The 25817-nt window shown below is 44.6% G+C and overlaps 1 protein-coding gene across 1 annotated transcript in view; it reads right to left on the bottom strand.

The window, feature by feature from the left end:
* The window catches only part of LOC309564848 (transmembrane protein 176B-like), a 30324-nt gene extending 9100 nt beyond the window's left edge, over positions 1–21224 (bottom strand). Inside the window, exons 1-4 of the mRNA XM_082269534.1 lie at positions 21006–21224; positions 17710–17823; positions 10508–10564; positions 2488–2733 (exon numbers count right to left, since the gene is read on the bottom strand). Of these exons, the coding sequence (XP_082125660.1) occupies positions 2488–2733; positions 10508–10564; positions 17710–17823; positions 21006–21212 (624 nt within the window). The 5' untranslated portion in view covers positions 21213–21224. The remainder of the gene's footprint in view (positions 1–2487; positions 2734–10507; positions 10565–17709; positions 17824–21005) is intronic.
* Positions 21225–25817: the final 4593 nt, after the last annotated feature.

Genomic DNA, 25817 nt, shown 5'->3' with positions numbered 1-25817 from the left:
AGATGCACACTGGAATTGGGAGAATTATTGTGTCACAACCGTGAGGACAAGTGGATTCATTCATCATTTGGCTTCCCTTAATCAATTTTCTGGTAAGCGGTACCTGCACAAGTCTCCACACTCACATTTTGTTATTGGACATTTATGGACTATTTCAGTTGATGGTTCAACTCACAGCGCAACTTATTTTATATATATATATATATATATATATATATATATATATATATATATATATATATATATATATATATATATATATATATATATAGTGTCTTTTGGTTGGAATGTGCCTAGAGTGCACACAAATTTTCCCGCACGACAGAATTCTACTACAGGATGTCATGTGTTGGATTGCTTTCTTTGTGTTCTTTCATCTCTGAGCATGCCTAGTCTTGCTCATAAGATTTTTCCCCATCGAAATCTGTACTGACTGCATGAAAATCGGACGTGTTTTGACGGAGGACAACAATTTTATAGCCTGCACACCAGGATTTTTTCGGCCGAAAAGTCGGAGTCGGTTGTCGAGAGCATCATACTAACAAGCCGAAAATCGGCAGATCGGTCGTGGGACGAAAATTTCCAGCCGAATTTCCACTCGTGTGTACGGGGCTCAACTGACAATTGCCCGGTCATGCAATGCTGTACCCAAACAAAATTTATGTCCTTTTTTTCCCACAAACAGAGCTTTCTTTTGGTGGTATTTGATCACCTCTGCGCTGTTTATTTTTTGCGATAAAAAAAAAAAAAAAGAGCGAAAATTTTGCGATAAAATTGACATTTTCTACTTTGACTGTTAAAAAATATCCAATATATTTAATTTTTGTCATATATTTAGGCCAAAATGTATTTAGCTACATATGTCTGACAAAAAAAATTCTCAATGACTGTATTTTTATACACTTTAAGAGGTTGAAAACCTCAGAATTTTTTTTTTTTTTTTTAAAGCACACCTGAAAGACAAACACATAATGAGCTGGTATGCATCGCATACTAGCTCATTATGAAATACTTACCTTAGAAGGAAGCCCCGAAGCGCCAACCGCTCACCTCTCCCATGGGTGACATGTTCTGTCACCCTTCTTCCGGGTTCGCGGCATCCGGCCATCTGATTGGCTGGACCCGCAATTACTTCACTCACGCGCGGGAGCCGACGGTCACGTCATGGGGCTCTGAAGGAACGGCACCAGTGGTCGTTCCTTCAGAGCAAATGCGCCAGTGATGTCACTGGCTGCATTGAAGGTAAATATCTCCTAAACGGTAGATGTTTAGGAGATATTTACAGTACCTATAGCTAAAAAAAACTTATCATAGGCTTACCTATAGGTACAACTTGCAGAGGAAGGTTTACTTCCTCTTTAAGACCGGAAGATTTTACCCCCTTCCTGACCAGGCCATATTTTGCGATTCGGCACTGCGTTATTTTAACGGAAAATTGCGCGGTCGTGTGACACTGTACCCAAATGAAATGTATGCCTTTTTCCCCCACAAATAGAGCTTTATTTTGGTGGTATTTGATCACCTCTGCAATTTTTTAAAAAAAGGAGCGAACATTTAAAAAAATATATATATTTTTTCACATTCTGATATATAACATTCCCAAACAAAAAAAATGTAAAAATCTAAATTTAACATTTTAGGCCAATTTGTTTTCTGTTACATATTTTTGGTAAAAAAAAGAAAAAAATCGCATTAAGCGTATTTTGAGTGGTTTAAGCAAAATGTATCATGTTTACTAACTAAAAGATTTGTAATTTTTATTATTTACTAGTAATGATGACGGCGATCTGCGATTTTTTGCGAGACTGTGACATTGCGGCGGACAGATCGGACCCCTAACTGACATTTGGTGGGACCCGTGACATTACTACAGTAATCCGTGCTAAAAATATGCACAGTTACTGTAATAATGACACTGGCAAGGAAGGAGTTAACACTGTTGGTGAGGAAGGGGTTAAATGTGTGCCTCATGCTTACTGACGTGTGTGGGGGGAGGGGGGTTCTGTGACAGACAGATCGCAGGTTCAGCTATACTGAATCCTGTAATCTGTCCCTGTTTGTCACAGAAGATCCGCCTGCTTTGTTTACACAAGCAGGCGGATCTTCTCACACTTTCTCCGACGATCAGGGAAGAGAGACGGCAATCGCCGCCTCTGCTCCTCCGTCCCGACTCCCGCTGTGTCTAAACACAGCGGGAGCAAGCCTCCGGCGGAGCGCATGCACCGCCGAGCTAGCTAGGATTCCAGCGACGTAGGTCTACGTTGCTGGACCCAGGGCTGCCACTGTGCCGCAGTAGCAGCACAGTGAGCAGTCGTAAAGTGGTTAAACAACCTGAACTTGTGCTCTCAATTCCAACTACTATGACATACGCTTTGTAACAGTAATAATTCACCAGCTGCAAAATCATCAGTAGTTATGAGAGTCACTGGGAGGTTAAACATCTTTCATCCCATGTACAGTCCATGAAGATGCAGACAAGGGTCACACCTTGTATTCTTGAATTCTATTCCTGCAGTTCTGCAAATTCCAGTCATAGCCATAGTCATTGTTGTAGTCTCTGAAGTATGGAGGCGTAGTTCCGTAGTAATAGCGGCTTGGTTTTTGGCGAACGTTATCACACAGATCAGCCATGTTGTTCCTCCAGGAGAATCCATCAATGTCATTGGCAGCAAAGACTAGGCCAGTGATAGAAACTGCCAAGCAAGCCAAAAGAGAAATGAAGGAAATGACCATCTATGTGAAAGACAAAAAAAAAAAAATGATGTTATAATATTATATACACACCTTATCCATCTACATCATACTAGGTTAGCTCTGCCTATAGCAAGCCAAGCTGTCCAAGGTGCTTTTTTAGGGTTTTAGGATTTTCCCAAAGCTTCTATAGCAACCTTTTAGCAGTCAATTTCAATCTTTCAGGGGAATTGCAGAGTCTCATTGTTTCTTGAGATCCAGAAAGTCATTTATACTTCATTATAAAGACAGCTAAGGAATTTGAAATATTCCTAAATGTGAAGCTGTAGGTTGCCCATACTAGATAAAGGTAACAGGTTTCCTGCTTTCGTAGGCCCCATCAGATGTCCGGATCCACACGCTCAACATTGCACTATCATCCCCAACGTACTGTCAGATTGTATGAAAATACTTGCATAAAATAAGAATTGTATTTTCATCCCTGCATTTACTTAACACACAATACCACCTTTCTGTGTAAAATCTTCCGTTTACCGATAACCTGCCGATTCCCAAACATGAGCTTTTAATTCTGCAGGTTAAAGCTTCCTAGGTTCCCATATATAACCAAGGCATGTCAACACGCCTAACTAGCACTATTGCAGGTGCATGCAATTTTAAGTTTTGGCATGTTGAGCATCTATTTACTCAATGCAGCCTCATCTTTTATATATTTTAACAAAAAATGGGTATCATTATGTATGTTTGCATTAAAATTCATTTCATTATTTTTTTTTTCCTGAAAGTATGCGTTTTACAGTTGCGCGACTATCATGTTACATGAAAAATTTGCAACTATCATCTTTTATTCTACAGGGCCTCTGCTTTCAGAAATTGTATAATGTTCTGGGGGGTTGAAGTCATTTTATTGCCAAGAATGAAGATTTTTTACATGTGTGCCAAAATTTAAAAAAAAAAAAATTGCTCTAGTGTTCAATTGCTTAAAGCGGAGTTCTGGCCTCAAAATAAAAAAAAAAAAAAAAAAAAAAAAAAAAAAGATTTTGGGCCATCCGTTTGACGGTCACCTGAAAAAGAAATGGATGATCCCGACTTACCTAGTTACTGAAGAAAAATCGGATTTTTGTAAGATCTTACCGTAAAATCCTTTTCTCTTAAGCTCATTGACAGTCGTAGTCTTCTTGATTCTCAAGAGCTGGGTTATGTTGTCTCCGCAGGAGTAGGACTAGGCAGAAAGACAAAACGTTCTGGCTCCACCTTAGGGGCAGTCCCAGAGGGTATATCCTCCCTCTCTCTGCTACAGGGAATCAGTTCTGTTCTAAAGCAGTAACAGAGAATTTAACCCAACCCAACTCAATGATAGAGGGGCGGGTACTACGTCTGTCAATGAGCTTAAGAGAAAAGGATTTTACGGTAAGATCTTACAAAAATCCGATTTTCTCTATCGCTCATTGACAGACGTAGTCTTCTTGATTCTCAAGAGCTGGGACATCCAGAAGCAGTGCCACAAATGAGGGGTGGGATTGACAAAAATCAAATCCAATCTAGAAGGCCCAACCGGTGCCAAACTAGAAGTTTTAAAGGCTCATTATAAACAAAGAATGAGACTCAAATGAAAAATTTCCAACGGAAAAAAACCCTCAAGGCAGACCACTGGTCTCCTCAAATGGCGGCCTGCAAAACCTTGCGGCCAAACGCGGCATCAGATGATGCCATTACATCAACTTTATAATGTTTTGTAAAGGTATGCACCGACGACCAGGTAGCCGCCTTGCACACCTGGACCACTGACGCCTGATGGCGAAAGGCCCATGACGCACTAAGCGCCCGAGTGGAGTGCGCCTTAACAGGGAACAGGGGCTCCCGACCCTTAATAGAATAAGCCTGTACCACCATCTGTCTGATCCATTTGGAAATAGTCGCGGCAGATGCAGGCAACCCCTTTTTGGGTCCATCCGGGATCACAAAAAGTGAATCCGTCTTGCGAAACGAGTCTGTCGTTTTCAAGTATACCCTGATCGCCCGGACCACATCCAAGGAGTGTAAAGCAAACTCCCGAGGATGACTGGGCTTAGGACACAGGGAAGGTAATACAATTTCTTCATTCAGATGAAATTCTGAAACCACTTTTGGTAGGAAGGATGGATTCGGACGAAGAACCACCTTATCTCTATGAACCACCAGATATGGGGAATGACAAGATAATGCGGCCAGTTCTGACACCCTGCGTGCAGAAGTGATAGCCACCAAGAAAGCCACCTTCTGGGACAACGTAGGTAGAGGAATCTCCCTAATATCTTCAAAGGGAGGTTTCTGAAGAACCGACAATACTAAATTAAGATCCCAGGGTGGTAACCGCGCGCGCACTGGCGGAGCCAGATGTCGCACCCCCTGGATGAAATTCCGCACCAAGGAATGAGTAGCCAAAGGCTTCTGAAAGAAGATAGCTAATGCTGAGACCTGACCCTTGATAGTGCTCAAGGCCAGTTTCTGCTCAACCCCTTGTTGCAGAAAGGCTAATATTCGGCTAACCGAATAAGTCCGTGGACGGAACCCCAGAAGTTCACACCATGCAATGTAGGACTTCCATGTACGATGATAAGTCTTTCTGGAAGTCGCTTTCCTTGCTTCATCTAGAGTAGGAATAACTGAAGCTGACAAACCTTTGTCCTTCAGCACCTGGGTCTCAATAGCCAGGCCGTTAAAGCCAGCGATCGTAAAGCAGGATGGAAGATCGGTCCCTGAGACAGTAGGTCCTCCCTGAGAGGAAGTCTCCACGGGACGTCCGCCACCAGTCTGACCACGTCGGCGTACCAAGCTCGACGAGGCCAGTCCGGAGCTACCAGAATTACTGGAATTCCTTCCTCCTCTATCCTGCGAAGAAGTCTTGGCAGTAACCCGAGAGGAGGGAAGGCATACATTAGCTGGTATTGCCCCCACGGGGCGATCAGTGCGTCTGCGGTCTCTGCTAGAGGATCGCGGGAGCGAGCCACGAATCTCTGTACTTTCCTGTTGAATCGTGATGCCAACAGATCCACATCCGGGGTGCCCCACCGTAGGCACAACTGGTGGAAAACTTCTGGATGGAGGGACCATTCCCCCTGATCCAGAGTCTGACGGCTGAGATAATCTGCCTGCCAATTCTCCACCCCCGGAATGAACACCGCAGAGATAGCTGGAACAAATCGTTCCGCCCAGCGAAGAATGCAAGCCACTTCTTTGGCCGCTCGGACACTCTTGGTGCCCCCCTGGTGATTGACATAAGCCACGGCCGTGGCATTGTCCGACTGGATCCGAACCGGGCTGCCCTGGAGCTGCTCGGTCCAGTGAATCAGACAAAGTCTGATCGCTCTCAGTTCCAATACATTTATCGGCAACCTGGATTCTTCCAGGGACCAAAGTCCCTGGACAGATAACTGACCGAGAATTCCTCCCCATCCGGATAGACTGGCATCCGTGGTCACTATCGTCCAATATATTGGCAGAAATGACTTTCCCTGGCTGAGCATCGGAGACCGAAGCCACCAGACCAGAGACTCTCTGGTCTGTTTGCTCAATCGGATCTGATTGTCCAGGGATTCCGGATTCCGATTCCATCTGAGAAGAATCTCTTGCTGAAGAATTCGGGTATGGGACTGGGCAAATGGGACTGCTTCGAAGGAAGCCACCATCAACCCCAGAACCCTCATGCAAGTTCGAAGAGAAGACCAGCTGTTGGATAGTAACAACTGGACTGCTAATTGAATCTTCCGGAGTTTCCCTACCGGAAGAAAAACTCTTGTCCTGAGTGTGTCTAGAATTAGACCCAGATATTCGAGCCTCTGGGTGGGAACCAGAAATGACTTTTGCTGGTTCACCAGCCACCCGAATTCCTGTAAAGAAATTATAGTAATTTCTATGTTTTGCAGCAGGGTCTGAGGAGACTCTGCATGAAGCAGAAGATCGTCTAGGTAACCTAGAATCGATATGCCTCTTTGGCGCAGTAGTGCCAACATTGGGGCCAACACCTTCGTGAAGACCCGAGGAGCCGTGGCGAGACCGAAAGGTAACGCCACAAACTGATAGTGGTTCTCTTCTACGGAAAAGCGTAGAAACCGCTGATATCCTGCGAAAATGGGAATGGATATGCGTCCTTGATGTCTATGGATGCTAGGACATCCCCTGGATGCAGGGAGGCCGCTACTGTGCGAATGGACTCCATTCTGAATTTTCTTATGTTGACAAAAGAATTGAGTGCCCTTAAGTCCAGAATTGGACGCACTTTGCCCTCTTTCCTGGGTATTGTAAATAGGTTTGAATAAAACCCCTGAAAACGTTCTGTCCAAGGAACGTGGACTACCACTCCTTGTTGTAGTAAATCCGTGACTGCTCTACGCAGATCTTCTAAACGATCCGGGGATAGTCGAATATTGGAAGGGAAGAATCGCGCCGGTGGGAGAGATCGAAACTCGATCTTGTACCCTGACCTTATGACTTCGCAAACCCACTTGTCCGGGATTCTGGAAAGCCATGGATCCGGGAACCGGCGAAGACGTCCCCCCACCCCAGTTATGGGTGGGGGCGCACCTTCAGGCTTTGGACGATTTATCTTCAGGTCTGGAGGGGGCGGGCTTTTGCTTGCCCGACCAACGTCCCCTGAAGCCTCCTGAAGGAGTTCTGGAGGACTTAATTTTTTCACCCGCGGGACGAAAAAACTTTTTGTGAGCAGAGAAAGAAGGCCCTCGTTTTTGACGAGTTCCTTTACCTTTAACATTTTGCGGTAAAAAGGTGCTCTTTCCACCCGTGAGATCCTTAATGATCTCATCTAAGTTGGCTCCAAAAAGACGCTCTCCTAAAAAGGGGATATTAGCCAATGTTTTTTGGAACCTTGGTCGGCTAACCAACCTTTTAGCCACAGTGTACGCCTGAGAACCACTGCTGAGACTGATGCTCGCGCCAATAATGGAGTGGCGTCTAACGCCGCATCACACACAAACTGTAACCCCTGTATCATTTGTTCCAACAAATCTGATACCGCCTGAGGGACCTCTTCTAAGTCCCGGCGTAACCACTTGGTCCATTCAGTTACAGTCTGCGAAACCAGACCAATAGCAATTATTGGTCTGAAAGCTGATCCAATCAAGGTAAACATGGTGCGAGACATAGCTTCTATCTTGCGATCCACTGGATCTTTAAAAGACGGAGCGTCTTCTAGAGGAATAACCGTGGCTTTATTCAATCTAGCAATTGGTGAATCCACCACAGGTGGTTCTGTCCATTTCTTAATGAGGGTTTCCTCAAACGGATAACGCCTGTTAATGCGTTTAGAAATAGCAGAAGTGCGTTTTGGCAGACGCCATTCTTCTTCGATTGGATTGCCAAAACATTTGGGCAATGGAAAACCTTCGCCACTTTGATGCGTTTTTTAGTCCCAAAAGGGATTTCAGTTTCAGCTATTTCCGACGGAATACCCTGTAATCTTAAGGTTTCTTGAACAGATACAATGAGTGCGTTTACCAACGCTTCCTCTTTGGCTATGGCTGATGCCGAAACATCCTCCTCACTGTCTGAAGAGACAGTACACGAGACACCAATCCCAGATGAAGTACCTGCAACTGCAGAAATAGGCTCAGAGTCTGAATCCGAGGTTTCAGATAATAAGGGGTTAGGCGGGGGTCGCTTTCTTGCGCCCTGTCCCTGACAAGCCACTTCCACCCGGGACACAAAAGTTTCCATAATAGCTGACAATGATTCAATCGTCAGTGGGGTGCTGGAGGATCCTGCAGACACCTCGAGGGGATCCGGAGGAGATACATGAGTGGCAGGGTCCATGTTAATTCAGGACACCTTTGCCAGAAAAAACAAAACAACTTTTTTCTTTTTCTTTTTTTTTTTTTTAAATCAAAAAACAAAAAATACCTTTTTTTTTTTTTTTTTTTTTTTATGTGTCTCCCCCTAGCGCAATAGCGCCCCTCAGAGTACCTGCTTCTCGATCCCCACAGAGAGAGAGAGGGACCCCCAAGGCTCACCAACCGATGCAGTGAAGTTTCCAACCAACTGCAGTCAGCGTCTGTCTTTTACAGACTGGAAGGAGCTGTTGCTTTTTCCCGGGTAGAAGGACGTGGCTCCGCCCCCTGTGTACGCCTTCCGGCGTTCCCAGCTCTCCACGAGGTAGCTGGGCTCATGAAACATGGCCGCCCCCATACAAGAGACAATAGACTCCAAAAACATGGCGGCCGGCGTGACCTGAGGACATACATGCACCTGGTCTACGGCAAAATGGCGGCGGACCGCCGAAATCGTTTTTCCCAGCACATCCACCTGCATCTCTGCTAAGTGGCGGTTTATTGATCTGCAGGAGATACACTACAATTAAGGTAGGATTATACCTCCTATGTCTGCTGTAATGCTACAGTCTGCTGGGTAGAGTGTTAGCTCTCAAACCAAGTCCACTTCCCACCAAACACATGCTGTATTTACAAGGGGGACTTTTAGTGTCAGACAGATACTGACCATGTATGGAGGGGCCCATAATTCATACTGCCTCATAACGAGGAAAAAAGGGAACGTTTACTCACCATACCAAACCGACAGGCACCCTCTCTTTACAATACCCTCTCCACCGGGGTGGGGGGTTGTGGACCACTCCGGACGCCTCGACTCTCTGGTTCCTGGCGTCCAAGCGAGACTTTTAACTCGCAAGGTCAGTCCCTCCAATGGGACTCCGTCGCGGCCGACCCAGCGCGGAGCTCTGGTCTGCACGCGCTCGTAGGCAGAAACCGGGGTGACCACTGGATCTCAACACCCAGCCCGTCGCCCGGCCCCACATACTTACTTGAATGTGTCGCGGCCGACCAAGCGCAATGGTCTGCGCGCGCTCGTAGGCCGGCTGGGGTGACCACTAGTGTCGCCCAGTCCGGCGTATTTGCTTGAAGATCTCACAGGAAAAAAACACTGGAGAAAAACTGCCTAAAAAAATCTTTTTTTTTTTTTTTTTTTAAAGAAAAAATCTTGCCAGGACCCAAAAGATCCCAGCAAGGAACTTAGGTCCTTACTCCTGACTAGACAGAAAAAAACGGATTCCCTGTAGCAGAGAGAGGGAGGATATACCCTCAGGGACTGCCCCTAAGGTGGAGCCAGAACGTTTTGTCTTTCTGCCTAGTCCTACTCCTGCGGAGACAACATAACCCAGCTCTTGAGAATCAAGAAGACTACGTCTGTCAATGAGCGATATAGAAATATACTCACCTTCCTTTCACTTCTTCCCTCTGTGGCCGCGGCCCGCGCCATCTCTTCCGGCTTGCGATGACTCCTGTGAGCTGAACGTCCTCGCTCCCAGGAGTCAATGCGCCTGCACCGGCCCCGCTCGTCAGTTCCGGTGTAGGTGCATCATTCCCTGCTAAACAGCTTCTGGGCATGCCCAGAAGCTGTGCAGGGATGCCGCGCCGGTATCGGAAGTGACGAGCGGGGCCGGCGCAGGGCATTCTGGGATTCAGACGTCACCAAAGAGGACGCGCTGGCTTCAGCTGCCCACACTTGAGATGGCAGCGCTGGAGAAGAAATTTTCAAGGTAAGTATTTCTTCTTGCAGGTAAGTGCGACCCGGGACAGTTCAGAGGCTATCCATTACGGAATGTACTAGCCCTGACTGTCCCGGGGGTATTTTTATCTAAATTTCACCCCCCGAGGACGGAACTCCGCTTTAAATTGCACAGACCTCCTTGTGTCTGAATATTGTTTACATTGTGGTGCATGATCCTCATATAGACATATAATATTTTGTGTACACTTCCAGCACCGATCAACATGGTAACAATGGAAAACCTAATGACTGCACTTACCAATAATGGTTTGGGATATTTGTAAGCCAAAACGTTCAGTACTCCAGCAACAAGGAACTGTTAGGAGACAAACAATTAAATATTATGGCATTTTAAATTGTAATAGACTAATAGATCTACAACCACCTACAAGTATTTAAGAATACAGATCAGAAAAACAGTGAGCACCCAGAATAGGTCTCCCCCTGTGAGTGCCAAGCACAAGCCAAACACCTGGAGTGCTTCAGGTTTTTTCCAAATGCAGTACAAAATCTTTACTATGTCCTCTTTAAAGGTTTTCTACTGCATTGGTAAAACAGCCACTCAGGACAAAGCAACAGTTTAACTTTAACACCAACCCAAGAACAGCACATACTTGCCCCCCTTCCACTACCTCTGGTGGTGTGGAAAGGAATTCCTATGTAAGCTCCTTGTCAATCTAGTTGGGGCTTACACAAAGCTAAGTGCAGAAAACAAAAGACTTATTGCCAAAGGATAAAAATGCACTTACTGTACTAGCATTAAAATAAAACCAGGCTCATCATAGAATGTGGCAAGGAATCCAGTGGCAGGTGGTCCCAGGGGTGGTCCAATGTGCAGCTTGATGGTGGAGATCCTAACCGACCAGCAGAGAGGGGCCGCAGGAGAAGGGACTAGGGAGGATGGCTGTGCTGCTGGGACCAGCGTGGAACGCAGGACCCGGATGGGATGACTGGCTCCTTTGTCATTAAGGAGTCCATCGATGTTCCAAAACACGTACCGCTCCTTTGACATCACTTCCTGGCATTTGCGTTCCACACTGGTCCTGGGCCCCTTTTGCTGACGTCACATCCGGGTCCTGCATTCCACGCTGGTCCCGGCAGCACGGCCATCCTTCCTGGTCATTTCTCCTGCGGGTCGGTTGGGATCTCCACCATCGAGCTGCACATTGGACGACCCCTGGGACCACCTGTTACTGGATTCTTTGCTACATGCTAAAATGAGCCTGGTTTTATTTTAATGCTAGTAAGTGCATTTTTATCCTTTGGCAATAAAAGTCTTGTTTTCTGCATTTAAAGGCACCTTCTGTTTGTTTTCTTTGTACCAGAGTTGTCTTCCCTCTTGGAGTTGCTGCCCTAGTGCTGCTGAGATACCTGCTTCTGTATCCAATCTATTGCAGAAATCTCCTCTGGCCAGAATCCACTATCCAGAGCGCCCTCCATCTTCTCATCCTGCTTACACAAAGCTGAAGATCCTCTCCCCCACCTGCGTGTGATGGCACTAGGCCAAATCGCCAAGCACCAGTGTTTTCACCATGTAGGAGGAAGGCAAGAGTCAGATATTGTAGCTTACCAGACGTTAGCTGCATTTGTTTTTCGGTCAGGCTTCAACCCCCACCCCCCCCCCTTTCCCCCTCTGATTGTTTATAAGGCTAGCTATTCCTCTTGCTGTTATCCCATGTCTGGTGCTTTGATGAAGGAGCGCGGCTGCCTGTCCGACGGCAGCACGCACGCTCGGAAACGCGTCGCAATCCAGTGACGTCATCCACATGCTCCTGCTGTTCCTGCTTACCAAGCCTCGCTTTCAAAATACGGACGCTTCCGCTTCAGCTTCACCGCTTACTGCAGGCTGCGGCAAAGAGGAGACCGGCTCCCCAGCTGGCAGCACGGACTGGATGACTCTTTTTAAACCGGATCCATCTTGGAGTTCCCCAGGAGGATATCCCACACATGTTTTCTACATACGCACAATGTGAGTGCATATTTTATGGAATAAATAGGTTTGTTTTAGCCTCTTTCTTTTCTTTTTTTGCATACAGTTTGGAGAACCTTTGGCTCACTGGTTCTGGACGGCTGCACTAATTGTTGGACATTTTCAGTGCCCCCCTCCATTCTAAATTATCCCACCTATTTACCCACATGTATTGGACAATATATGGACTTATATGGACACATGTTGTAATATGTGGCTAAGCGCCGGTCATATGTTTTTAACCTGGTAATTCTGTGAACATCCTATCCCTTTGTCATACTTGCTACTTCGCTGTATCTATGGAGGGAGCCATGTACTGTATGTCACACAGGCTGGACTTCAAACAGGTCTCCCTTTGTTTAACTTTGTTACATGCAGGCTGATGAGACCAGAAATTTACACAAGAAGTTAGGATTGTTTGTGCTTTCTTTTCAGTTTATCGGTAGTGTCAAGGATACAGCTATTTTGGCAATATTGTACACAATAGTGTGCTTGCTGAAAATCATCTTCGCAAAAAAAAAAAAAAAAAAAAACGAATGTTGGCACCACATCTAAGGACCGGTAAGCTGCACTTAAAAAAAAAAAAAAAAAAAAAAAAAAAAGGATTCCTTAAAAGGATAACGTACAGCAAAACATTTAGGGAACACAAAGGGTACATTTTGGTTGTTCCCATTCCTTACAGGAAAACCTGTCAAAATAAGGCACATAAGGAAACACCTCTGGAGAGCGAGGTGACTTATGCGCACCAAACGTCTCACGCACTGCAGTAATAAGTGCTTCTACCAGCGGCTTTTCATTTGCTGCTGCGACCATGGAGGAATCATCCTCACTATTGGATGGATCTGGGGGTACGATATTAAGCCCCCCTGGTTGGGCCACGTCCACGGCGCCATCAGGCTCAGAATCAGATGAGACAGACTGAGCAGGGGAAGGCAGGGGACGCTTCCTCCTAGGCCTTTGCCCACACACCACTTCCACCCGGGACACTAAGGACTGCAGGACCGCCGTCAGTGCAACCATGGGAAGCTGGGGTTCCGAGGGACCTCCATGAGGGGGTCAGTGGGGGAGATGTGACACTGAGGTTTCATAAGGAAAGAAAGAACTATCTTTTTGGCACCACTAAAGGATCCCCCAAAGGCTCAGGGTACCTATCAGCAGAGAGATAGATAACAGGGACCCCCAAAGACTCATCCTACCGACCTGAGGAGCACCGAAAATTCAAACCCAGCATCATCATGGACGCTTTCCCCGTTCACGTCCCGGCACAGGAAGAGGAAACTAAGGGGGGAAGAGGAGGAGCTTCGGCATCTTCACGAGGCCCTAGTCCTCCAGCACTCCTGACATCATCCGCTACACAAACATGGCCACCAACCAGAGACCAGCTAGACCATGGATCCTCAAACTACGGCCCTCCAGCTGTTGCAGAACTACACATCCCATGAGGCAGTGTAAAACTGAAATTCACAGACATGACTAGGCATGATGGGAATTGTAGTTCCTGAACAACTGGAGGGCCATAGTTTGAAGACCCCTGAGCTAGACTAAAGGAAAATGGCACCCCAACAGCGACACTGAAGCATGCTGCCAGGATCTTTCCTGCACCCTCTGCAACGGGACACCCCCGAAGGTAGGACACGTTTAGGGGAGACTCTGCTGTGCACTCTGCACTGGGACACCCCTATACTCCCACTACAAACAGCAGGGCATGCACCTAGGGGTCTCCTACACTGGGACCCCTCCAGACTACCAGGGCAGGACACACTATCGCATAACTCTTACAGAGTGGGGATAGCAGGGCAGCATTGCTGCATTCTCTGCCCTGGGACCCCCTCTCAGTGAGGGATTTCAGTATGGAAGGAGGAAACCTGCAGGCAGGACTGACCATCCCTGGAGGTTACCTGCGTCCCCCACCCCATAGAAAAAAGGGGACAGGGGGGAGGACTGTACTTACCCTTCCATGGTAACGCTCCAGAAAGAACTCCTCGCCAAAGTAGGGAAGCTGTCAGCCAAGGGACTGCTGTGATTCAAACCCAAGCTAGGTGACCCTGCGAGACGTTTAACTTGCAGGCCAGCCTTTGTCCGTGAGGCTAGGTCGCGGCTGACCTAGTGTGTAGCTGTGGTCTGCATGCACTCGCTGGATGGACCACTGAATCTAGACTATCCAGCCCATCGCCCAGCAGTATTGTAAATCTCCAGAGAAGAAACTGAAGAAACTGATTACCTAGAGCAGAGAGGGGGTTATATACCAGCTGGGGACAGCCCATGGGCGTAGCCAGGTTTTTTTTTGTTCTGCCTAGTCCTACTCCTGGAAGGAGGCAACATAACCCATTAGTTATGATTTACGGAGCGCTGTGTCCATCGACGAACGAAAGAGAAAAGTTTTAAAATCCCAAAAACACTCAATAGTTTAAAGCACCTTGCCGCTGAAGCTTGCATCAGCTGAGGCCTCAACATCCACCTGGCAGAACATGTGAACAGAGTACCATGTGGTAGCCTTGCAAATACAGATGCCCAAGGCTGAAAAGGGCCCAAGCACTGAAAAGTTGTCTGATCCACCTGACAATAGTGGAGCTTGAAGCGGGATATTCTGTTCAAGGACCTACTGGCAGAACAAAGAAACTCTTGTTCACAGATGCCCGACTACAGTGTAACCAAAATGTCCTTGTAATCTTTTGGAGCTGAAGAGGGCAAAAAGGAAGACAATTCCCCCAATGAGGTGGAAAGAAAGCTCACAAAAAGTCCATCTAGTTCAACCAATAAGGGGAAAAAAAAAAAGTCAAACAGTCCCATATACACAATCCTTTACCCACAGTTAATCCACAGGAAGGCAAAAAAAAAAAAAAAAAACCCCAGCAAAGCATGACCCAATTTGCTCCAGCAGGGGAACAAATACCTTCCTAAACCCCTGAGAGGCAATCGGATATTCCTTGGATCAACTTTACCTAATATCGGTACCCAGTTAGAATATGTACATTTAGGAAAAAATCCAGGCTATTGATTTGGCCAGAATCAGCTCTGGAGGGAGTCTATTCCACATTTTCACAGCTCTTACTGTGAAGAAACCTTTCCGTATTTGGAGACAAAATCTCTTTTCTTCCAGATGTAAAGAGTGCCCACTTGTCCTCTGATGACCTTAAAGTGAACAACTCAACACCAAGTTCAGGATTTGAACCACTTATGTATTTATAGTGTATAGGTGCAACACTGCGCTAATTCAAATATAGAATAGAGCTGCTCGCACCACAATGGACAAAACATTGCAACAAAATTAGTGATAAAGTGCAGCGCTGAAAAAATGACAATGCATAAAAAAAAAAAAATATGTATGTGGAAAATAATCATGAAGTGTAAAGTGCCAAAATAGCATAATCCTAAATTCCATAAAAGAAAATAAAGCCCGTAATTAATGTTGTAGAGTGAAGTTGAGAAGAAGATCCCAGTGTGAACTCCGTTGTATATAATATTTTTGCCACTCTACGTAGTTACATCACCACCGTGTACCATCCACCAGTCACATAAATTCACTGCTTATCAGAAAATGTGGACTCCGATAGCATGAGCATGGAGTCAAATGAGTATTGGGTATGGCTGGAGATGGTTTTTTCCAATGTGGTGTGAACGTCACCCTCCTGAGGGTCCGGACCTTGGAAGCTAAAAAGCAGGAAGTAAACCTGATCTAAATGGATTCAGTGTTTGTACTATCATGGTCCTGCAATGGAAGAGAGGTAAAATGAACACCTCCCATACATTATGGAGCCCCTGCGTCTTGGTTTTTGGTGCGTGCGCATTGCAAAGTTTTCGTTGACGCATGCGCACTACATCCAACGGGACCGATATGTATATAGAGTACATTCATATCAGTCTCTGCCCTCAAGCACATACTATCACCATTTTAGACAGGAGCCAAGTTAACCTACCAGCATGTCTTTAAAGTGTGGGAGGAAACCAAAGTACCTGGAGGAGTTTACTGGTCGCTGGCAGTGAAAGATGTGTAGGGGGTTAGATTTAACCGCTTGCCGACCGCCGCACGACTATTTACTACGGCGGTCAGCCCCTCACAGGCAAAGCGACGTAGGGCTACGTAGGGAGCGAGCGCGCGACCCCGGAGGCGTGGTCACGAACCCCCCCCCCCCCGCCGGGCACTCGCGATCTTCCGTTACACCGAAAGAAAGGCAGGCGGCTAATGTAAACAAAGCCGCCTGTCATTCTTCCCTGTGTAAGAATGGAGATCACACGGTTCTACTATATAGGACCGTTGATCTCTGTTCTTACACTAGTAGCCACAGCCAATCACAGTTCGAAACACGCCCCTAGGGACACACTTAACCCCTCCCTCTCCAATAAAGTTAACTCCTTCACTGCCAGTGTCATATGAAGAAAAATTCGTCACTACAACATATGGGGGACCTATATTAACTGAAGGAACAAAAACCTTAGATTGGTCTGTTCTACCAATCCTGTACTTACAAGAGATTCATGAACACAGGAGTCTATATGTTCTGCCTATTAACAACACTATATACAGCAAGAAATATTGGTATTGCTCGGTCTCTTTGGCCCTGACGAAGCCCGATGCGAAACGCGTTGGCTCATTGGGACCTTCAAACCGAACAACAAAGACTTTTCGCACCAACACTAGCTTGAAGCATGTATTAGCCCCCTACAACGGGGATATTTCTGTGCTGTAGTTTTTAATTGTTACGTTTTGGTGAATATATGGGGGATTGCTTCTGTTGTCCAGGAATCCCTCATGTACCACACTATGTATTTTTATATGATCTAAATAAATTGTTTATTTTTTGCTAAAATGGATCCTTGGTTTTCCTGTTTCAATTGGGCCCTAAAACCCATACTTTCTCTATCCTTGTGATTGTATGACTAGGTACCTTACTGCCTGGTATTCACCACTCCTTGGATCATCTTCTAGCTATGCCCTGCTCTCCTGCTTTGATGTTGTTCTGCTCCCTCATATGGTTCCTGCACAGTGGATTACAGTCGTGTGACCTACACATCTGACACTGCCTGCAACTTTGGCCCTCATATCACCCTTTGTCCCCACATTACCAGTCTCCACTTCTAGGGTTAGTAAATCAGAGATGCAAGAAAAACCCCTTTCTCAGCTTGGCTTCCACCAGGTACGTGATAGTGGGTTCCTAGTTTATGCAGACAGAGTATGCAGACATGCTACACGTGTTGTTGGAAACCTGATACAGAAAATCATCAGACAGGGGATGTGTTGTGCGAGTGTACTACAGATCACGCATACAGCCTCTTTGCAAATTGTTTCTACTCTTATAACTGGGGTCTAAATGGGCACAGCAAGAACCAAAATGGCCACAGGTAGGAAGTTAGAGGTTTACAGACTAGGTTCACATGTCTGCAACAGCACTTTAGCAATTTCTGTTAAACACATACATTCTTTAGGTTAATATATGGAAGATTCCCTCCCAGTATTGGTTTCTTGATCTCGATTGTGTGCACATTACACTTACCGGAAATCCTACCCAGAAGTGTGCCCCAGTATAGAAGATAGCAAAGCTTGGACGAACCACAGCCAAAATGATAGCCAGCATGACACTGATGAAACCCATTGTCATAAAAGAGACCTGCAACAAGTGACAAAATAAAAATTAGATTTTCTAAAAACAATAGTTGCAGACATTACATCATTATTATCAGGCATTAGGTTACTTCATAGCTGCTGTTCACAAAGGTCTTTCTTTCTGCAGACATTTTTCAGTGGAGGCTTGAACACATGAAGGTGAATGGGATATTTATTTTTCCCCTTTAAAAACTTACCTGTAAAATCTCTATAGTCACATGGGATGCTCAGATGTAATTGGGAGGACATGCTCAGCATAGAAACTCACTGAAAACTGAGCATGTGCAGAGCTGCCAACACTGCTCTGCAAAATCCCAGCTGAATTGGGGACATGGCCTGAAGGGGGAGATAGAGAACAGCAGGATCAACCAGGTTTTTTGCAGAATACTGAAACAAATCTCAGTGACTGAGTATAACCAGCATGTAATACACCATTTATTGATTTTTTTTTTTTTATATGATGTGAGTTTAGTGACACTTTAACCGGTTGCCGACCGCCGCACGACTATATACTGCGGCGGTCAGCCCCGGCCAGGCAGAGTGACGTATCGGTACGTCACTCGCCTGTCACTGACTTGCGAGCCTATCGCGGGCGGGCGCGCGCCCGCCGCGGCTCGTTCACAGGCAAGTCAGTGCGTGTGACTGGCGGACTCGATGTCCGCCGGCCACACTACAATCGCTCCTGTGAAGGGAGAAAGACAGAGCAGCTTGTGTAAACAAGCTGCCTGTCAGTTCTCCCTGTGTAAAAGTGAAGATCTGACCGTTCTACTATGTAGAACGGTTGATCTTTGCTTTTACACCAATAGCCATGTCCCTACACAGTAGAAAGCACGCCCCTAGGACACACTTAACCCCTCCCTGTCCAATAAAGTTAACCCCTTCCCTGCCAGTGTCATTTTTGCAGTAACAGTGCATATGTATAGCACTGATTACTGCAGTAATGTCACTGGTAACCCCAAAAGTGTCAAAAATGTCAGTCAAGGGTCCGATCTGTCCGCCGCAATGTCGCAGTACCGAAAAAAAAAATCGCAGATCGCCGCCATTATGCGTGAAAAAAAAAAACACCAAAAATGACAAAAATCTTTCTCTTTGTTAGTAAACACAATAACTTTTGCGCAAACCAATCAAAATACGCTTTTTGCGATTTTTTTTACCAAACATAGGTAGCATAAAACAAATTGGCCGAAAAATATTAAAAAATTTTGATTTTTACTTTTTTTTTTGGGGAATTTCATATAAAAAAATGTGAAAAATATTGTTATTTTTGCAAAATTTACGCTCTTTTTTTGTTTATAGCGCGTGATCAAAAAATCGCACAGGTGATCAAATACCACCAAAAGAAAGCTCTGTTTGTGGGAAAAAAAGGACGTCAAATTCGTTTAGGTACAGCGTCGCACGACCGCGCAATTGTCCGTTAAAGTCACGCAGTAAAAAATCGCAAAAAAACCCCTGGTCCTTTAGCAGCCAAATCCTCCGGGGCTTAAGTGGTTAAAAAAAAAAATTTTTTGACTGGCTTTTAAAATCCCTTTCATGGAATACATCACAGGACACCATTTCCTCTCCTTGTCTTTCACTCCAATATTGCTTGCCACCAAAACCGAGGCAAAACTGGAGTGGAGGAAGATATGCAGGGCTGTGTCAAGGTTTGCCATTTGCCAAAAACCAATCACCCGGGAGGTTAAGCATAATCCAGTGGTCTCTCCTGTATCCTGTGATGTACTCCACAAAAGGGATTTTACAAGCAAGTATAAAAATGTTTTCTTAAAGTGTAACTAGACTCACATTAAAAAAAATAAAAGATCAATAAAAATAGTGTATTACATGCTGTACTCTCTTAGTCACTGAGATTTGTTTTCTGTATTCTTCAAAAAACCTGGTTGATCCTGCTGTTCTCTCTCTCCCCCTTCAGTCCATGTCCCCAATTAAGCTGGGGATTTTGCAGAGCAGTGCTGGCAGCTCTGCACCTGCTCAGTTTTCAGTGAGTTTCTATGCTGAGCATTGCCTACCAATCACATCTGAGCAGCCCATGTGACTATAGAGTCACGGAGGATTCCAGGCGCAGCGTCCATCCGTCCACCCGACCGGCACGGAGCTCTCCACTCTCCAGGACCCCTGGGACTTGATCCATCTTGTGACATGCCACTGGAGCATACAAGCCTTCACCTTACTCCTATCTAGTGAGTTATCACTAGTGTTTTTTAACCTTTTAATAAATTGCTGCACTTAGAGGCGCTCTGTTTTCTTTGTTTCCCATCGGAATACTGGTAAAATCGTCCTGAAATTTGTATGGGTCCTGGTTTGTAGGGACCAATCCAGAAAACTGCTGCTATAGAGCACTGAGGATCAGCAAAAGTAATTGAAGAGGATTTCTTAGTAGAAAGACTATCCTAGCAGAGAGCAACAGGTCCATCACCTATGGCCACCAGCAAAAAACTGAGGCATTGCTGGAAGCTGGAGGGCTGGGTCAAGCTTTGTTTTTTTTTTAACCAGTGTCCAATCACCTGGAGGTGAAACACAACCCAGTGATCTAAGCACCAATTCTCCTGTAACCTGTGATGTATAATTAAGGTGAAGGACATAAAAATGCCCTGTCACCACCCCATACATAGGTAAGCATACCAAAGAAAAGTACTTGGATAATAACGCTTCCGGCTCCCTCTCTTGTATGCCCTCCCCAAACACTAATGTAATCTCTGCAGGATTGTGTAAGACTTCCCCTCTTTACGCTAGCATCCTGACAAACATTGGGAAAAGAGAGGGAAGGTAGCCACAGTGCTCCAGAAAAGAGCCTCCAACATTCTCAGACATGTCACAGATGGATAAATGACGTTTTGTTGTTTGCAGCATAATGGGTCGGGGGGTAAGAGGCCTTGTTGAGCACATACTTTTTGGCATGCTCATCTTCTGGCATGCTCATCTTCTTACAGTCTTTTCAATGTAAGGAAGTGGGTGTGGCTTAAATCATGACTTGGGTAGAAGTTCATGCCTCATGTACAGTCTGGGGTTAAGATCCACCAGTGCTCCAAGGAGATCAATTTAAAGATTAAGCCCACTAGGTGCTTGCTCTTCAGAGCTGCTGTTACCTAGCTTAGGTCCCTTTTTCAATGTGCTTTTTTATTACGATTAAAATCTACCATACAAAACACAGAAAATAAAAGTAATAAAGATCCAATGAAGTACTCATACCCCAATCCCTAGATGTAAAACAGAAGCGGACTCTCTGGCTGGCTGATTGCCTTGTCCATCTTTCTTCCCCAGTCTGACATTCTTGATGGCATCCAGCAGGCCGTCCATGCAGGACCGCTGGTTAATGTTGATATTTATGACTGTTCCCTCAGGGGTCTCACAGGAGACTTTCCCATTGTCCATCTTCACAGTACTGACTGCCACCATCCTGTGCCAATGAAAAATAAAAAGGCCAGTTAAATAAATGTTGGACAGTATAAAAATGAAGGGTCTGATCTCTATCTACATGAATTTTATTACATGTGACTCCTCACAAAAACTCCAATATATGTTGAAATGGGAAACAGAATTACAATTAAAGTTCTCCACAGCCGACTGGTCCTTAATGTCCCAAAACATACGTAAATCCACCAAATCATTGAATGTTAGAGAAACCGCGTTGAAAGTCATTACCCGTTGGTACTATACAACAGAACAGCTTAATAATTTTTTTCCGGATGTCCCACCTGTTTGCTTCAGGGGTTGCGGGGAAGTAGGCACCCTGAGACTTTTTTGGATTGCAATAAAATCGCCCATAGCTGGTCTCAGATTTTCTCGTTGATAGAAAAATTAGCGGATAGGAATATTATCCTTCAGCCACAACATTGCTTACTGTCCCAGATGTATCTCCCCATCTCACCAAGCTAATTCACACCATAGGTGTTGCAATGTTGTGGACGGTTGCCTATTACTGGAAGGACACTGACGTTCCATATTCCCAAGTATTAAATAGAGTAGAAGAGATTAGGTCCATGGAGAATTTGCACCATACTATAACCAATTCTAAAAAACTGTTCTACCAAAAATGGAATCCATGCTATCTTTATAAATGTTCCTCAGCCTTATAAGACATGTTTCAAACATTAATCTTGTTGGAACTACACACTAACTCGACATTACTTATCATATATCCGATCTTGAATATCCTGGATAAGCACTTAATATTGACTCCTCCCCTGATCGGAAGACAAAACTTGAAATTCCTAGTACTGACATGTTTTGATCTGGTAATATCTATGAAATTCTTAAAGATAGGATTCATCTGTACTATTTTTTGTTATATAAATATTTTGATCATTTTATTTAAAAAAAATAAAAACCAAAAAAAAAAAAAAAAAAAAACACGTTCCATAGGTAAACCCTATTTTTGTTAAATTGTATTTTTATATGATAAATACATATATGTATAAGTATTTTGTAAAATACAAATGCTAACTACATCTGTACTAATGTTGTATTTAAAAACTTTTCAATAAACATTTTTAATCAAAAAAAAAAAAATAAAAAATGTTGAGTATAATAATTCAGATTTCTAAAATTAGCTATGTGTTCTGATTTTGGAAGAGAGGCAGCTAGATGAGAAAGAAAAAAAAAATAAAACGCATAATAGAGCATATCTTTTTTTTTTTTTTTTTTTAAAAAGGGACATCCAGATGCGTGAACATGTACTGCAAATCTGTAAAAGACTGAGAACATGCATTTTACGCACTTTAGTGTAAATGCATGTCTGCACTTAGGCCTGGTTTACTACCTGAGTAATGCTGCCATGTTGCTTTTTTTTCGTGTGATTTTGTGGTGCATTTTTGAATGACCCTCCCTCTGCTCCAAAAATGCGCCACAGAAGCTCATGTGCCAAATTTTGGCACAGAACTAGGCATATTTTTTGCTAGAATCGCGTGATTCTGCCTGCGATTTAAGTCTATCATCAGAAATATATAATTTTTTTAGCAAAGACTCTGGAGAATAAAATGTCGGTCATTGCAATATTTTTTGTCACGCGGTATTTGCGCAGCGGTCTTTAAAACGCCATTTTTTTGGAAAAATTTTGAAAAATCACATTTCACTGCATTTAAAAAATACTAAAAACAGTAAAGTTAGCCCATTTTTTTTTTATATATTGTGAAAGATGATGTCACGCTGAGTAAACAGATACCAAACATGTTACGGTTTAAAATTGCGCCCCCCCGTGGGATGGCGACAAACTACGGTCAATAGAGATCTCAATAGGCAACACTTAAAAATTTTTTAACGGTTACCAGTTTAGAGTTAGAGTGTAGCTCTTTTTTTTTTTTTTTAATTATTGCCCACGGTCTGGCGATCGCGGCGATACCTCACATGTGTGGTTTGAACAGCGATTTCATTTGCGGCTCGACTTCCGTATATACGTTTTTTTTTGTGCGCGAGCTAATGGTGACGGGGGCGGCTAAATTTTTATTTTTTCCCATTTTATTTATTTTTTTTTTTTTTTAACTTTATTGCAGGTTTTTAAAAAAAAATAAATAAATCTGATCATTTTTATTGCTGTCACAAGCAATGTAAACATCCCTTGTGACACCAATATGCAGGGACAGGTACTCTTTATGGAGGGATCGAGGGTCTAAAAGAGAAAGTGCAAAAAAGTTGGACCCGGCGCTACCACTTTAAATCGTGCATGTGCAACTTAGAAAAGTGCGTATAGTGCTAAAGTGCACCCAATAAGATATAAAATATATGTATAGTATATAAAGTGCTACGTGCTATTTATGGGCTGTGCTTAGTGTGCCACATTGTAAACATCATATGTTGTACATATAAAGTGCCGAGTGCTGATAATGCCAAGAACCACGTGTAGTGATTAAGGAGACAAATAAACAAGCAAAGATATGGCGATGGTGGATGACCCACCAAAGACACCGCTGCTTACCACACTCTCTCGGCCAATGCCTCGACACTTCCTGGTCACTAAAATAAAGGATAAGCCTCCATTGCGTAGCATATGTTATGTCAACCAAAATAACGTAGCATCCACTCACAGTTAGGGAGTTCACTGTCAGCTTGAGAGGTGTTCGCCGGACCGCTTCCGCGTTCCACCGGCTCAAACCACCGTTCCCGGAAGTGACGTATTGACGTACACAAACCACGCCCTACGCGTTTCGTCATACGACGTCATCTGGAGCCGCTCCAGATGACGTCGTATGACGAAACACGTAGGGCGTGGTTTGTGTACGTCAATACGTCACTTCCGGGAACGGTGGTTTGAGCCGGTGGAACGCGGAAGCGGTCCGGCGAACACCTCTCAAGCTGACAGTGAACTCCCTAACTGTGAGTGGATGCTACGTTATTTTGGTTGACATAACATATGCTACGCAATGGAGGCTTATCCTTTATTTTAGTGACCAGGAAGTGTCGAGGCATTGGCCGAGAGAGTGTGGTAAGCAGCGGTGTCTTTGGTGGGTCATCCACCAACGCCATATCTTTGCTTGTTTATTTGTCTCCTTAATCACTACACGTGGTTCTTGGCATTATCAGCACTTTATATGTACAACATATGATGTTTACAATGTGGCACACTAAGCACAGCCCATAAATAGCACGTAGCACTTTATATACTATACATATATTTTATATTTTATATCTTATTGGGTGCACTTTAGCACTATACGCACTTTTCTAAGTTGCACATGCACGATTTAAAGTGGTAGCGCCGGGTCCAACTTTTTTGCACTTTTTCTATTTTACTACCTCAGAGGTAGGTTGGAGGCAGCTTACACCACCATTTGAGCCTGATTCAGTACAACTCCATAGCGCTGGTATACAACCCCTTTTCTTGAGGGTCTAAAAGACCCTAGACCCCTCCACTACACTTCCATGTATGCAAAACGCCGAAAACTGCATTTTTGCATACAGCCGTTTTTTTAAATTTGCCGCCTTTTGCAGCACAGTAACCCGGAAGTGACGTCATGGACGCCGCCTCCGTGTTACGTCATCAGAGACCTGATCTAAGCTGTTTCGAAGCCGCATCCAGTCGGCGGACGTGCCGGCTAGGTGCTCGGGGCTCCCGGTGGGACGGGAGCCCCGAGCAAAGTCACGGAAGGCGGCGGGAGGGGGGGGGGGGGGACATCCCCTCCCTCTCACCCGGGTAACGATCGAGTGACTCCCGAGCTGCATCGGTCGTTACCGACGGAAAGCCGACCGTTGGCTCTAAACCACGGTACCGGGATGGTGTCTCTAGCTAGAGGCATCATCCCGGTATACTACCACAAAGTTTGCCAACGTAGGGCTACGTCACTTTGCGGTAAGTGGTTAACAGGGCCCCTACCACCATACTAAATGGCAGCAAAAAGTAGAAGGGGGAGGAAAAAAAAAGTTATTAACCAGTTTAGCGGAAGGTTTTACCCCCTAATGACCAGGCCATTTTTGAGATAAGACACTGCGTTGCTTTAACCAACAATTGCGGTCGTGCGATGCTATACCCAAAAGAAAAATGTATGTATTCCCCACAAATATAGATTTCTTTTGGTGGTATTTGATCACCTCTGTGGGGTTTTTTTTGCGCTATTAAATATATATTTAAGTATGTAATTTATAGGTACCGTATTTCTTATGTTTAGGATTGTATTTATACAGCCATATCTTTTTGTATATGGGCATGGATCCTGAAGAAGCACAATGAATGAAAACGCATTGATCTAGCACGCCTTCACTACACAGTTTATGTAATAGCTGCTGATATGGCTTGCAATGATGTTCATTACACATTTTATTACCGTTTAAAATCTTTGTAATAAAGAGCTTGGATCTCATTGGTATTGTGTTTTGACCCCTATTTTGGCACAATTAAAGTCCTAATACATGCGGTTCCTTCCCCTTTAAGGGGCTTGAAAGGAAAATTGTTTTTTTTAGGTAAATAGGGATGGTGGCTCTAGAGGTGTAAAAAGTTGTAGTGCTAAGTAGGTAACATATATAGTCCTTGTATAGTCTACAGAGAAGGGTGAGTACAGAGACCAGTGATCA

Source organism: Pelophylax lessonae (assembly GCF_965119305.1).
Source record: "Pelophylax lessonae genome assembly, chromosome: 9".
Taxonomy (NCBI): Eukaryota; Metazoa; Chordata; class Amphibia; order Anura; family Ranidae; genus Pelophylax; species Pelophylax lessonae.
This window is presented reverse-complemented; position numbering and strand designations above follow the sequence as displayed.